We start from the raw sequence: 14,646 nt of genomic DNA, 5'->3' as shown, positions 1-14,646 counted from the left end.
TGATAATTGCATGCAAATGTTGCACATTCGTTGGTTGTTACGATTCTGTGTGTATATATTATTGGGTAATAGCTACTGAGAATTTAAATAGCTCACCACATTTAGTTTTCTATTTTATACACTGAAGTCTACAAAACAAGAGGTGAAGAAAGAGAGGGAGGAGGGCCAGTTCTCACACCAGTGCTTTCCGTGAGAACCTGCCACAAAAACACTGTGGGGGTTGGCAGGGGCAGGGCCATGGGATCCTTAATACAGGAACAGCACAAGTGCAATAAAGGAAGAATGTTGGCACAGAAAGGCTGATAACCACCGCCTCCCTGACTCCAGGGGAGGCTGCACAGCTGCAAGCAGCGCGCCCTGAGCACTGCTGTGGCTGAAGCACCAAGGCACATGGAGAGCTAGCGGGGTCCTGGGCACAGCCTCACACCAAGCCATGAATTCCAGCATGAAGTCGAGCTCTCTGTTGAAATGAGCATTTAGCACGGGCAAGGCAGGGTGCAGCTGGCAACGAGATTTTCTAAGGCCAGCAGAGAAAAGAGGATGCCATGGCTCTCCTGATTTAGTCCCAGCTTCAGCTCCGGCTGTGTCAGAGGGAAGGAAGCCACGGTGCATGTGGGAGAGCTTGGATAAATACCTCCCTAACACCCTGCCTGGCGATCAGCTTAGGGCTGAGATTTGATTATACTTGCTGAGATCTGACCTTACATAACCACCCGTTTTCTGAGAGGCCCCGAAATAATCCAGCCCTCTTTCAAATCCTGCGCTGGTGGGTGACTCCTCCAGGACAGCAGCCCCGTGAGAGGCAGGCTCCTGCCCAGCAGCCGCTGAGAGGGACAGAGGGCAGGAGCTGCTTTCCTTCACGCTGGGCCCTGGAGCGCAGGGTGTGCAGAGGAGAGATCCCTGCTCCCTGGAGGCAGGGACCTTCTTCCCTACACCCATCCCTGTCCTTCCTCTCTCCCTGGCCCTTTCCACCTTCACTCTCCCTCTCCTTAACTGGGCTGCTGTGTCCATCCTCAGCATTTCTCAGGATGGCCTCTGGAGGAAACAGGCTCTGTCTGCCTGCACCCCGTCATCCCCAGCCTCTTTCCCTCTCCCTGCCTTGCCATTCTCCTTGCTCCCCCAGGGGAGGCAAGGCATGCAGGAGAGACATGTGAAGTCTTCGCACACCTTGAGGCTGGAGACAAGGGTTATGGGATTAGCATGTTAACTGGCCTGCAAGCAGCTTAGACAAGCATTAAATCTCCAATCTTCTCTCCATCTTTCAAGGAAATCTCTTCTGGAGGAGCTGGAGAGATGGAGCACCCAGTCACGTGTTCTGGGTTCATCTCCTTGCCTGGCTGAGAGCCCACGAGTCTTGTGGCCAGGTGGTTTGAAGGGACTGCTGTGGCTCCGGGGGTGGGAAGCCCAGCTGAACCCTTCCCAGGGGCTCTGTGTCTAGCCCCATCCCCTCCTCCCTGCACACCCCAGCAGCTACACACACCCTCGCAGTGCTTTAGGAGGGGCGGGTGGCACCAAGAAGGGAGAAGACGGGCACCATGTGTGCTGGGCACAGCAGGATCAACCTCAGGATGCTGCCTTTTAAAGCAAACCCTGGGTTGCCTTGAGCCTGTGTTTTCTTCACACAGAACGAATCCATGCTTCACCAGCTGCATTCCCCGGTTCATCCTGCTTAACCAGAGGTGGAGGAGGCAGTGCTGGGTTTACCAGGGAGCCGGGTGGCACCTCCTGATGCAGCAAATGCTCCCTCGTACAGCAGGGAAAGGCCCCGTGTCTAAACACCCTGACCTGCTGCCTTCCTGTGCTCATCTCGTGACTGCCTCAGGCCCGGATCACCCTGTGATCTCTGGAGGAGAAGAGACCTCCACATGCAGTGAGGAACACTACCCGGCCTGGGGACACCTGCGGCCAAAAGAGATGCTGCCCTGCAGCAGTTGTTGACATCAGTTTGCTGCACCATGAGGTTGTCTTCCCAGTGTAGTGCCTGTAGTCTTCCTGGAAACCGTGAAAAGCTTGAGGGGGAGGCAAAGCTCATGACACTGACAGGATTCGGCAGTGTTATTCATTAGCGAGCAGTGTGAGCCAGCAACACCCAGTGCTGAGTTCAGTGCAAGTGCAAATGAATAGCTCCAGACCAAGCTACTTTACAAGAGCAGTGGGAAAAATATATTATCGAGCCTTTTAAAACTACAGAAAAGGATTCCCCACCCAGACTGAAATCTACCTGTAGTCCCCATGCTGGTGCTTTCCAGCCTGGGAAATTTCAGCACCCACTTTGAAAGTTTTACAGTTAAAGAGCAGATCAAAGTACAGGATTATAACAGGTGACGTTTTCCTGAGTTAGTCACTTCTAAAGGCTATAAAACAGTTCCCTTTCCTCAAATGCAGCCGTCTCTTCTGGAGATGACATTTAGCAGCACACCACAGCAATGTAGCACCAGGCAAAAAAAAAAAAAATTCCAACACAGAAATGGTGGACAGCTTGTGGCAGCAATCCAAACACAAATAGGAAAAAAGATACCATGCCTATTTTATTTATTTTTTTAACCTTAAAATTGTTAAGAAAGTTCAGGATATGTTGGGTCCAATAAGGTGCTAGAGAAGGCATTTGACAGTTGGGAGTAAAGGTTGTAGTTGAAGGATATGCATTTAAAAATTTGAATAAGGTTTTGGATATTGACTTGAAACGAGTTTAGACACTAGTGGCTGGTTACATGTATTAATGTGGTCAACTAATTGTACAACTGACTCTGTTCAGTGGAAAGAAAGTAAATAGGACCTAATAATATTTAATATTTATTTTATTTAATATTTGATTAAATATTTTAAATATTATTTTCCAACTAAACCCACATTGGAAACATTGCAATTTCTTTTGCAATGCAGTGGGTACAGTCTAGCTGTTGTCCTTGCCTCCTTCTGTCACAGACGTAAGAATTGGCTGGGGTTGGACAAAGTCTGCCAAGAGATGATCTTTGTTGCATGGCATCAGTTTGTCAGAGGTGAAATACTTGGTGGTAGGGATTTGCTTTCAGTGATGTTCTGCTGCAACACTGTTCAAAACCTGCCTTTCTTCCAGCAGATCAGTGACGTGGTTCCCCAGCGGGATGTTGGATGTGCCAACCTGAAGGATGACGCCTGGTTTCTAAGCTCCCATCTGCTCTCCATGGTGCGTATCCAATGTCTGCAGTTTCTTCTCACCTCTCTTACCAACAAGAAGATGAAGCACAGAGCAATAACATGATTTGTCCCTAATTATATACTGGCTAGTTTCTAATCTGGGAGTAAACCCCATATCTCCTGTGTTCTAGGCATTCGTGCCAGTACAGGCTAAGCGTACACACCTGTGGTGGCACACAGATGTACATACCTACGCCTCTATGCTCATGTTTGTGGATATACTGGTCTTGATGTATGCTCACATACATTTAGAAATAGTGTGTATATAGCTACACAAAGACACAGGCAGTCCAGTATTTATCTCCAACAACAACAACAACAACAAAGAAATAAAACTAAATCCAACCATTCCCCAGCAAAAATGATCACAATAACTCTAGAGTTCTGATTGCTCTGGTTTCTCTGTACACAGCCACTAAAACCAAGGAAACCTCAAGCCAAGCCGTGGGCGAACAGTAACCTCAACCCACACACTTTTATGGCCAGGGCATTCTGGTCCCCAGTGCAAACTGGGAATTCTGCTGAAATTGGAGATAGTCAGGACACTTCTAGAACCAATCCAAAAAGTTGATTTATAAGACACAGAGGCTACAAAATAAGACCATCTTCTCAAAGCTCCCCGTAGTTAACACACCCAGCTCTTCACAGCTTGCCCAGGCCTGTTCATGCAGTCCAAGCCACCATAATTTGGTATGGCCACTGAAAGAACTTGCTCTGTCCTTTCCCCATCCCCATGACCACACAGCCCCTTCCCTTGTGCCAGCAGAAGTGAACAAGGATGGAAAACTCTTCTTTATATACTTTCACATTTGTATTTGCATGTATAAACTCACTGGTATATACTTATGTATTTGCTTACCTATTTTTGGCAGGTATGTTTAAAACTCAGCTCAGTGCTGTGTTCAGCTCAATTCTCTTGTGCTGGCCCACAAGAAGGGTAAGTGTAGGAGTGAGAAAGAGCAGCAGAGCATAAAATAATTACTCTTGGTCATGGAGCTAATTCATGGAGGCTAAAAGTGTTTCTAAGGCTACAGCTCTGGCTAAATGGAAATCCATTGCCAGCCAGAGATATGCTCTGTTTGTCCCTTGAAATGCATGAGGGCAGAATTCAAAGTGCCATGCATAGCTTGAATCAAAGCAATGTAGGCTGGGAAAATCATGCCCCCCTTCTGAGATCAGTCTCAGATCTGACAGAGATTCCTCTTACTTAGTTGTCTGCAGCCTTTCAAAATTTGTGTATGATAAATATTTTCTAATAGACACGTGGATCCCGGGCAGTGAATTGAATCCCCTTGACAATAGATTTGTTTTGCTCAGTTTGCTTCTGCAAATGCATTAAAAGGAGTCCATCAGTCATTTCAGATCCAGATTTGTTGGTTGCAGACCAATGATCCAATTTGTTCTTGAATTCTGCGCCGAGGATTATGTGTGTGCAGGAGCTACGCGACTGAAGAACTAAGTGAGCAATTTGTGAGTGGAAGAGGAAGATTAAAATCTGCTGATATTTCAGAGAGGAAGTGGTATAAAATCTTTGTGATCATTTAAGCATCCCTAGGAAATGTGAGCTTATTCCTGAGGTAGCTGATCTTTGAAACTGCTTGTCGGAAAATGGCTGAGAGTTGGGAACACGCGGCTGGATGGGAACAATTCGCTGATTAAATGCAGCAGGTAGCATGTGCTAACCGGGAGAAAATGAGGTTCGTGTGTAACGACCTCCATTTACAAGCCCCCCACGTATGCACGGATGCACACGACCTGATTCTCCACTTACCCTCAGTATAAATCGGTGTAACAGCAGTATAACAGCAGTGTAACAGCAGTATAAATGGGGGTCAGCTTTTCAAATCCACCTTAATTACAGCATCCCGAGCAAGGAGGAAAAGAAATACGACTAAAACCGGGGCTGAGAAACAAAGGGCCACCCCCAGGTGCAGCAGCGGCCACAAAGAGCCCGGGGCCGCTCAGGGGACAAAGCGGCGCAAGAGGCGCGCAGCGCAGACAAAGCGGGGCAGGGCGCTGCGCCCCCGTGCGCGGAGCTGGGCGGCATGCGGAGCCTGGCCGCGTCTCGGGGCTTCCTCTTCGAGTGGGTTGGTGGTGGTGGCTTTTTTTTTTTTTTTTTGAGCGTGTGAGTGTTATTTTTTTTTTTTTCCGCCAACTTCCTTCCTGCTCCAACTGCCAAAGCTGAAAGCGGAGCGCTGCGAGCAGAGGAGGACCCCGGAGGCAGGCGCCGCGCAGGCAGTGAGTGCAGACCCGGGCGGGGGGGGGACCGTGGGCCGGAGGGGGGCCGGGGAGGGGGCGAGATGCTGCGCCCCGCAACTTTGCGCCTTTGTTCTGGCTTGCGGCTCCATCGCCCGGGGAGACGGGCAGGGAGGTCAGGGCCCTGCCCGCATCCTCCGGGGAAGTTGGGCTGGGAGGGATGGGGATGGGGCGGAGGGGCAGAGGAAGGGGGGGCGGCCCCCGTGCCCCCCAGGGTGGCGGGAGGGCACTGGCACGGGCAGGGGGGTGGCGGCGGACGGGGGCTCCCCGCCTGGCACCCCGGGGTGCCGGGGGCGGCAGGGTGCTGGGCTCCCCCTCTGCCCTCGCACCCTGGGGGTGGGATGGGGGCCATCGGGCGGGCAGGCGCGGAGCTCCCCCGTGGGGGAAAATTGCTGCCCCCCCTGCCAAACCCGCTAACCGGAGATAAGCCCTGGCTCGGGTGGAGATTTGGGGAGGTTAATTAGGTGCGCAGAGGGAGCGTGGATAAAATGTTGCCCCTCTGATGCCCCTCCTCGTGCCCTGTGACAGCGGGGCGGGGGGGCTGAGGAGGTGCCCACCACCCACCTTGTCTGCAGCCCCCTGTCCCCAAAGGCTGCGGGAGCGAGGGCAGCCCCCACCCCGGCACGGGCAGTGGTGCTGTGAGAGCGTGATCCCTCCGTGTCCTCCTGCAGCCATGTCTGAGGGGGGGTCCCTAACGCAGCCCTGCTGCTGCCTGGGAGCTCCTGGGCCTCGGAAGCACAGGCAATGCACAGCTGTGGGTCGGGGCTGTGGGGAAGCAAGAAAAATAGGGCAGAGTGGGGCACAAATCAGCCAGATCTCTCCTTGCGTAAAGCATTTATGGGGTTAATGTTTTTTGCTTTTAATATATCTCATGGCCTGAGGCCCAGCGGTCTCTGTGCCAGCAGAGCCCATGGCCTGGGCAGTGGCACGGGAGCCCCGGCATGCTGACAGGTGGGTGCTGACGCGCTTACCCATGGAGACTCAACGTACCTGAGCCCTGTAGCATCTCTCTGCTTGCGGAGTCCCCAGAGCTGGGGCGAGCAGCTTCAGTGCCCAGCCCCAGCTCTCCCCGCTACCTGGGGCTCTCCCCAGCCTCGGGGAGCTGCTGCCTGTGAGACAAGGGCAGGGGCAGCGGGGATGTGAGCTTTCCTCATGGTCACCTCCCTGCCTGGGAACGTCGTAGGAAGGGGAGAAGCGCCAGAGTGGGGTCTGATCGGTGCCATCTTGCAGAGACGCGCTTGAGCTGGGGGTTGTTCCTGCCAGGCAGCATGGCTGGTGCCGTTCTGCATGGGCTCTTGCCATTGGCACAGCAGGCTGCCTGTGTACCCCTCTGGGAGGTTTTCAGAACCTAAAAGCACCCCCGCTTCAAGTGAGCTGCCCCCTGGGCTGGGAGGGAAGGTCCGCGGCATGCGTGATGCAAAGGGAAGGTCTGAGAGATGGGCAGCAGCCAGCTGGTCCGGCCCTGACTCTGCCTCCTCTGTGCATGTGGCCAGCGGGATCTCTCTCTCCTTCTGGGTCTCTCCCCCTCCTGTGATTAAACCACAGCCGTGACATGTGGAGGACAGGGGCAGGCAGGCAGCTCTGTTCTGTGCTTCTGGTGGGGAGCTGCTGGTTTCCTTCCTCATTAGGACAAGCTCAGGTGCCTTTCCCATGGTATGCAGATCCTTCGCACTCCCAGAGCCAGGAACGGGCATGAACTCAGCCCAGGGCATTTGGCTGGTGGGACACGCTTTTCTTCCTGTCCAGTTGAGCTAGGATTTCCTTTTATTTCCCAGCTGCCCCCCTGCACTAGTTCCTGACTCACGGCAACATGCTGTTGCAAAGCCGTCTTGCATCAGAACCGTTATCCATTGCCATGCCTGGCTGAGTACGCTCCTTGTGCTGCTCCGTCCTTCTCTGTCCCTCTGTAACGTGCCTTTGCCGATATATGCCTCCTTGAATGTTTTCCTCTGATCTCACCTGTGCTGGGATTGCACTGGGAGGTCTGCGTATTACTCATTGCTGCCTGATTCCACTTGCTGATTCACTGTGAACTGTTGCATATTTATTTATTTATTTCCGTTCTGTTTCAATGAATGAGAAAACTGTCGTGGTAGCTCCCTTCTGGGAAATTCTGGGAGCATTATGGCCACAGCTGTAGAGAGGAATAAAGGGCTTGATGGGGGAACTGCAAGGAACCAGGCAAAAAGTGAATTTCTGGCAGAGACAGCCTCAGAGAAGGAGTTAATGTGAGGATAAGCTGAAGTGAACTGAATGGCCTGTGTAGCTCAACCAAATCACCTCGCTGTCAAACAGCAAGGAGTGGCTTGGCCATCTGCAACACCCACCAGCGCCGGAGGGCACGGCTCTGTCTTTCTGCCTTTCTCTGGAGAACGGGAAGGAGGTTAGGACCATGCGGCTGGCTCTGCCAGGCAGGCAGCTGACAGAGGGGACCTGGCGCAGTGCTGCTCACCTCTCCCTCCTTTTTGCCTGCCTTTGTCTCCTCTTTCCCCATCTTGTGCTCTCTGCCAGGCTGCCCGTCAGCCTTTCTCTCCCTGCTCTGGCTCCCATTTGGGATGCTACCCAAGCTGTTTCAGTCTGCCAGCGCTCAGCGTCACGCATCCTGGCCGTGCTGAGTGCGTGGCTGCGAGCCCCAGCCTTCCTGCCTCTCTTTTCCCAGAAGCCCTGCAGATGAAGCGCAGGTATGCAGGGCAGCTCTGCAGCCGGGCTCGATGCAGTCACCCTCGTGCTTCCTTCCTTAGCAGGAAGGAGACCTGAGGGGTGTGAGGTGAGCTGTTCCTAGGAGCAAACACTAGGGATGCCAGCAGATAGACCAAAGTGTGTGCGTTTCCTCGAGGGCTTTAGCTAACTTGCTAATGTAAGGGAGCAGCTGTCAGGTACTTGATCTTTTCATGAAACGCTGTCTGACTGCTGGCTTAAAACAAGAGGGCAAAAGAAACACCCGTCCTTGGTTACATTCATGTCTCTGTGCCCTGTTGCGTGGCTGTGGCTCTTTGTGTGAGATCTCTGGCAGGCGCTGAAGCCTTGTACGGTGGCTTGTAATTGCAGGATTGCCGGCCAGCGATCGTGCTGCAGAGCAGCTGTAAATCACACCGGTTTCAGCCTCCGCTCCCGCGCCTCCTCCCCGTGAGGGAAGGCTGGTGTAGGTCTGCGTGTGCGCGGTGCCTGCAGGGAGAGGAGTGGGGGCAGGAGGGGGTTGTGTTCGAGCCTCAATATCGGCACAGCAGTGTCGGGATTGCAGCCGATCGCTGTCGCCATTTGCCTTTGACGATCCCGCTGAGTTCAGCGCTGGGCAGGTGCCTGCCTGACTGCCTGGGGACTGACCCACAACGTGCCCCCAGGGACGCTGTTCCCCCACAGAGTGATCCCATTGACTGCTCCTCTTTGCTACCCAGACCAAGTGATCATGACTGAGAAGACACAGGAACCTCATGTGGAGGAAGACGATGATGAGCTGGATGGGAAACTGAACTACAAACCTCCTCCCCAGAAAACACTGCAGGAGCTGCAAGAGTTGGACAAAGACGATGAGAGCCTTGCTAAATACAAGAAGTCCCTGCTGGGAGATGGACCTGTGGTGGCAGGTAGGCTGAGCATCCTGTAGGAAAGGGGCTAGGGAGATGCACAGCAACAGTGTGCCTAGGGGATGGGGCAAGGTGGCCTCAAAGAAGAGGGAGCTTGTCTGACCAGACACTGCTTCTGCTGGAGGACTGGCTATGGGAAGGTGGGGAGGTGCATAAAAAGGAGGCAGAGAAGATGCTCTGAGCATTACGTGTAAGGTAGCAGTGAGTGATAGCATCAGGAAGGGGCTTGTGGTGAGGGTATGTGGACCTTGGAGGACTCCTGAAGGGTTTGAAACGTGAGGGGGACAGCCTGTGACCTTGCTACTCAAAATGATCTTAAGAGGGGAGTCACCTGTAGGGGAAAGACCTCCTGTGTATTGGGATGGTGGCTGGAGGGATCTGTGTTGAGCATCTGGGGTAGATGCATGGTCCTGTTGTGCTAAGAGAAGCCTGGTGTTGCTGGGTGCTTTGTGAGGTGTAGTCTCTGGGTGGGAAGTCAGTGGCATTTCTTCTTCACTTTTCCCCCCAAACACTTAATTTTGCAACCTGAGAGCCTCCCCCTGCCTTTCCTACCCGCAGACCCAACAGCTCCCAACGTGGTGGTCACCCGGCTCACCCTGGTGTGTGACTCTGCTCCAGGACCGATCACCATGGACCTTACAGGTAGGCACGGGCTCTCACTGGGCACACAGGGTAGCAAGCAAAGGCCCCAGCATGCTTCAAGTTGAAAGCGAATTTGTCCTTGGAATACTACAGATGGGTTTTAGAGGAATCCTGAGGGTATCGTAGCCTCGCTTTTTATTTTAAGGTACATTTGTATGAAAAAAGGAGACGTAACAGGAAAGTGTTGAGGGTCTTTCTCTTCGTTTGGATTGCCCTATTTGCTCCTGGGTTTCTGCTGCCTTCTCTTACTTCCTGTCAGCTAAGCTCCTGAGCACCAGGGACGCGCGTGCATTTGGGCAGCGGGCTGTTGTGAAACTTCAGAACCAAGCAATGCTGCAGTTCCGGCCCCGGGGCACGTGGGGAGAGGACCAGGCTTCACCTTATATGGGCTTTTCTGCGCGGAGGGGAAGCTGGGCCCGCAGGAGCCAAGAGGCTTCCTGTTCAACCGAAACCGCGCAGCGCCCGGCTGGCCTCGCAGGCCGGGCAGGGGCTGTGAAACACGCTCAGCTCGCCCAAAACTGGGGCTGGGCATGGCTGGAGCGTGATGCCCTCCTGCAGATAGCTAACAACAGGTCTGCATGTAAATACATTTGCGTGTGTATGCCCAGACCCATGTTTGTTAGGGCGTTTTCAGTGCAGATGTGGACACCGACACATACATGCACTCAGGTGCAGGCATTTTTGCATGTGTGCGCTCACCGTGCAGTTGCTTGTACCCACCTCTGTGCACTTGTTTTGCAGGTTTGCAGTCTTTTGAAATGATCCTCACCTCCGACACCAGTCCCAGCCCCATCCCCCTGCAGGTGGTCTCTTCTCCCTGTCACACCTCTGGCTAATGGCTTGATCCTCTCCTTGCAGGTGACCTTGAAGCACTCAAGAAAGAGACCTTTGTATTAAAGGAAGGAGTTGAATACAGAGTTAAGATCCACTTCAAAGTGAGTTGTTTTCCTTCTGGTTGCTTCTCCTCAGTTGCTGAAGCCAGTCACCAGCAGTCTATCAGATATCTAGAGCTGGACAAGCTGGGCCTTGGTAAAGCTCCCCTAGCTTTAGGTGTCATGCTACCCAACGAGGAACTGGGCCTTTCCAGAGCATTATGTCTGCTTGCCCACCCCTTGGAAGAAGTTGCCTTCTGTCCACCCACGATGGTGAACAACAGGTTTTTGGAAAGTGAAAAAGGTAGTTTTTGGCTGAGTTTGGCTTGATTTTTAGTCACCAGAAAGTCTTCAATTCACACAGAGTGGGAATGGAAAGGAAGAAGAAGAGACAGTGGCCTTCCATAATGTACTGGTTCAGCGTTCAGTCTGTATTGCTGAAATTGATGAATGCATGGAAAAGATTTAATACTGTAGCATTTGGCTGAAGATATCTGAATTTTTCTGTGTCGCAATATGCCCAAATGGGCTAATTTCTCCCCCCCTCCCATTAACCACTGTGTCAGCCATTTCTTCTGTTCCCAGCTGAAAATGAAACTTGGTCACGTTGCAGCATGGCATCTGTCACTGAAATGATCACCTCCACAGATGTTCGCTGCAGGCAAAGCTGGGTTTGGCAGAGTGCAAAAGGAAGGAGGATAGCTCCCCTGAACCAGAGCAGGGGAAGTGTTAATGTATGGGTTCTGCAGGAAAGATCTCCCTCCCTCTCTGAGGCTTACTTGCTGTCGCAGAGATGGCTTTGTCCCCAGAGACACCTCCAGCTCTCTTTTGTGCTGTGAAATATTTCCGTCTGTATCTGAGCCCTGTTGATAGGAGATGCTTGGAGACAGACGAGTTACTCTAACCCTCGCCCTCAGTCCCAATGCTTGTAAGAACTGGCACCATGTGGATTCTCCCCAGGATGTAAAAAGATCTGCCCATCTTGTTACCAGATTGAACAGTGCTGCAGGAAGGCGGTGATGCTGGATAGGGACAGCAAAGGGATACATGCAAGCTGTCCCTGGGAGATTTGAAGGAAGATAATGAACAAAATGGTGCTCTCCATCTCTTTAGGAGTAACTCACCAGCTCCCCATTGAGTTTAGAGGGCATCTGGGAGAGCTCAGTGAATCTTGCCCACCTGTTTGTGCTGAAGGGATGACTCCAGTCACCCACCTCTGGTTTTCCATATGGAAGCTATTAACTGGGAATTCTCTGCTTCACTTTGCTTTTTCCTCATCAGCCTGTTCTGAGAATCTGCCTTATGTGCCCCTGTCAGCTTCAAAGTTAGGGGAAGGATGGGGAAGGGCAAAAGATGCCCTCAAACACACCAAGGATCTGTAGGTCTCTGGGTGCCTGTGGAGAAGTGATGTTAGGGCTTCCCACAGTGTGTCCTGTGCTGAGCCCTTGACAGCATCGGTATAGAGATCCAAGATGGACATCTTTATAAGGTGGGAAAAACAGCAGACAGAGGACCAAAACCCTCTTGGTGACTCTTACCTCTGGTCACTTTTTGCAGGTAAACAGGGACATTGTGTCGGGACTGAAATACGTGCAGCACACCTACCGGACAGGAGTGAAGGGTGAGTAAGAGACTGTTATGCCCTGCACACCCATGCTCCTACCCTTGCTCAAAGAAGTGTCCCTGCAGATTTGGGACAGGACAGAGCCTCTCTTGCCACGCAGGAGATGAGACTTCTTGGCAGAGTGCATTAGCCTGCACTTTGTGTCACCAGGCCAACTGTTTCCTGTGCCTGTGTGAACTCACTGCAAGCCAGCTCTAGTGTCTGTTCGCTGCACCACCGTCTGCAGCAGAAATGTCCCCAGAGACACTGCTTAGACGGTGTTTGCCACAGATTTCCTCTGTATAGAGCTTTTCACCTCCCCCACCTGCATTTGAAGAGTGGCTCAGCACCTTGTGGAGTTTGTCAGCCATGAAAATCCTTCCAGATGTACTTGGTAAAATTTAGAGCTGCTCTGCAAACTTTCCCACTGTCCATGGAGACCTGTGCTTGCCCATGACCTCTTGTGCTCTTACAGTGGTGCCGTATCTGGGCTTGGCAGAGGAAAGCCACATTTTGCACACACGTCCCACATTTGCATTTTCTGCAAGCAACCACCACTAAGGCTGAAGCCCGTTAAGCATGCAAGTAGCGTCTTCTCACCAGAAAAGAGAAGTAGCAGGGGATGAAGAAAGACTTCTAGCTGTATGTTCTGGGTGCCCACTCCCCTCCAGCAGTGTGCACATTTGAGAGGGTGCAGGCTGAAGTGCCTGCCTATCTGCCCATCCATCCATTCATGCTTCCAGCAGTCCTTGTGTTTTGCTTGCCTGCTTTCTAACTGCCTCCACTGAGTGTTCCCCTTGTTGACTACCATCCCTTTCTCTCCACACTACTTCCTTTCTGTCTTATGCTCTTGGCTTATGCTCTTGGCTTCTTCTCTGCTTTATTGTTTCCCCACCTGAGGAGCTCATCCCTTGTGGATTGTTTTCTCCTAGTGGACAAAGCCACGTTCATGGTTGGCAGCTATGGGCCACGGCCAGAGGAATATGAGTTCTTGACGCCTATTGAAGAGGCTCCTAAGGGAATGCTGGCTCGAGGTACCTATCACAACAAGTCATTCTTCACGGATGATGACAAGCATGACCATCTCACCTGGGAGTGGAACCTGTCCATCAAGAAGGAATGGACAGAATGAGTTCACCGGGTTTGCCTTCCCCCTTCCCGTCCCCTTGCCTCCTGCACCAGTCTCCAGGTGGGCCATGCCCACCACGCTGCTCCCTCCTGCCACTGTGGCTGGCCACAGCCCTTGCAGCTCTTCCCGTGGGTGCCAGGGCTCTGTGCCAGCCTTGGTCAATGCACAGGCCAGCAGATGGCCTTTGCTGCTTCTTCTGATACACTGAAAATAACCCACCCGTTCTCACCACTGCCCCATCATGACACATAATGGTTTAAATTGGGAAGCATTTCCCTCCCTTTCTCCCAGTACTTCTTCCTGCTGCCTCCATTTCTCCTTCTATACCAACTCCGGTCCCGGAAAGTGCCTTTTCTAGGAAGCAAGATCACCTCGCCAGCTCCTTGAGTCTCCTGGCAGGGCGGACTGGTCCCTGGAAAATCCCTCTCTGAGTTACACGTGCCATGTGCTCTGACTCATTGTAAATGGCTACTTACCTCCCGTGGTGGTCTCCTGGTTTGTATCTGGTGCCCTACCCTGTTGAAATCCATACTCGTGCAGGCAAAATCAGTCAGGGGGATGCAGCTAGATGCTGTAACAAGACTTCAGTGTCTCAAGAATAAAAATGGTTTCTTTCTTCTTCTCTGCATGAGTGTCTCATTCTTTTCTGGAGTGTGGGTACTGTTGCATCAGTTTTGCAGTGAGCTATGTGTGGAGACTGTTATAGGAAGGCTTAAGAGTGTGTTTCAGAAGGGAAAAAGCCCTCCTGCTTCAAAACGTCAACCCAACTCTAATGAATAGGAAGCCAGGAGATAATTTTTCCCCATAAAGGCAAACTATTTCAGAGTGGCTTCCTTTGGGGGGTTCATGAATGCTGTTTTGAAGCCCAAACTCTTGCTCACGATCAGGGTGGGCTTCAGGGCTAAACAGCCTCCACCTGTCATCCAGAGTGGCAACTGAATGAGCCCAGGAAGGTAGACCATGGCCTTCTCATGTTTAACATTTACCTGGCAGCTGTTCCCCACCAGACAGAGGAAGTGCAGGAGCTGTGTCTTACTGGCTAGCTGAGCAAAAGAGGGCATCAGCCTCTCTGGGACCCAGCACCTGAGGAGGTGCAGTGGCTCCCTCTATGCAGAGGGGTGTTCTCACAGCCTGGGGTGCCTGGTTGTGTGGGTGCAAGAGCTGAGATGTCCACCGCTGTGGGTGAGGGCACACTGGCATGGTGAGCTTCTTTGAGGCTGATGCCCACACAGCTGGGAGGCCCTGGGCTCTCTCCCAGCCAACACATAATCTCAGGAGCTGAAGGCTTTGCCCCTGGCCAGCTGCTCCTTTCCCACTTCCCTGGGCGGGACTGCGAGCCCCAGAAGCAGCTGACGTGTCACTTGCCAAGGAGAGGAGCAGAGG

At 52.4% G+C, this 14,646-nt stretch overlaps 1 protein-coding gene across 1 annotated transcript; it reads left to right on the top strand.

Annotated features, from left to right (window-relative positions):
* The first annotated feature begins 5,173 nt into the window (after positions 1-5,173).
* ARHGDIB (Rho GDP dissociation inhibitor beta) lies at positions 5,174-13,891 on the top strand. The gene is made up of 6 exons (XM_035551811.1): positions 5,174-5,415; positions 8,829-9,017; positions 9,576-9,659; positions 10,518-10,594; positions 12,089-12,152; positions 13,067-13,891. Exons 2-6 carry the CDS (start codon positions 8,840-8,842, stop codon positions 13,264-13,266), a joined length of 603 nt encoding a protein of 200 aa, XP_035407704.1. The 5' UTR covers positions 5,174-5,415; positions 8,829-8,839; the 3' UTR covers positions 13,267-13,891.
* Positions 13,892-14,646: the final 755 nt, after the last annotated feature.

The sequence above is a fragment of the Cygnus atratus genome, chromosome 1, assembly GCF_013377495.2.
Source record: "Cygnus atratus isolate AKBS03 ecotype Queensland, Australia chromosome 1, CAtr_DNAZoo_HiC_assembly, whole genome shotgun sequence".
Lineage (NCBI taxonomy): Eukaryota > Metazoa > Chordata > Aves > Anseriformes > Anatidae > Cygnus > Cygnus atratus.
The sequence above is the reverse complement of the archived record's forward strand: the minus strand, read 5'-3'. Positions and strand labels throughout refer to the sequence as shown.

What these genes read in the sequence shown, in the direction of transcription:
- ARHGDIB (XM_035551811.1), top strand. Translation starts at nt 8,840, where the DNA reads ATGACTGAGAAGACACAGGAACCTCATGTGGAGGAAGACGATGATGAG. An exon ending in AGATGGACCTGTGGTGGCAG is followed by an intron (nt 9,018 to 9,575) that starts GTAGGCTGAGCA and finishes TCCTACCCGCAG; the next exon opens with ACCCAACAGCTCCCAACGTG. An exon ending in CTACCGGACAGGAGTGAAGG is followed by an intron (nt 12,153 to 13,066) that starts GTGAGTAAGAGA and finishes GTTTTCTCCTAG; the next exon opens with TGGACAAAGCCACGTTCATG.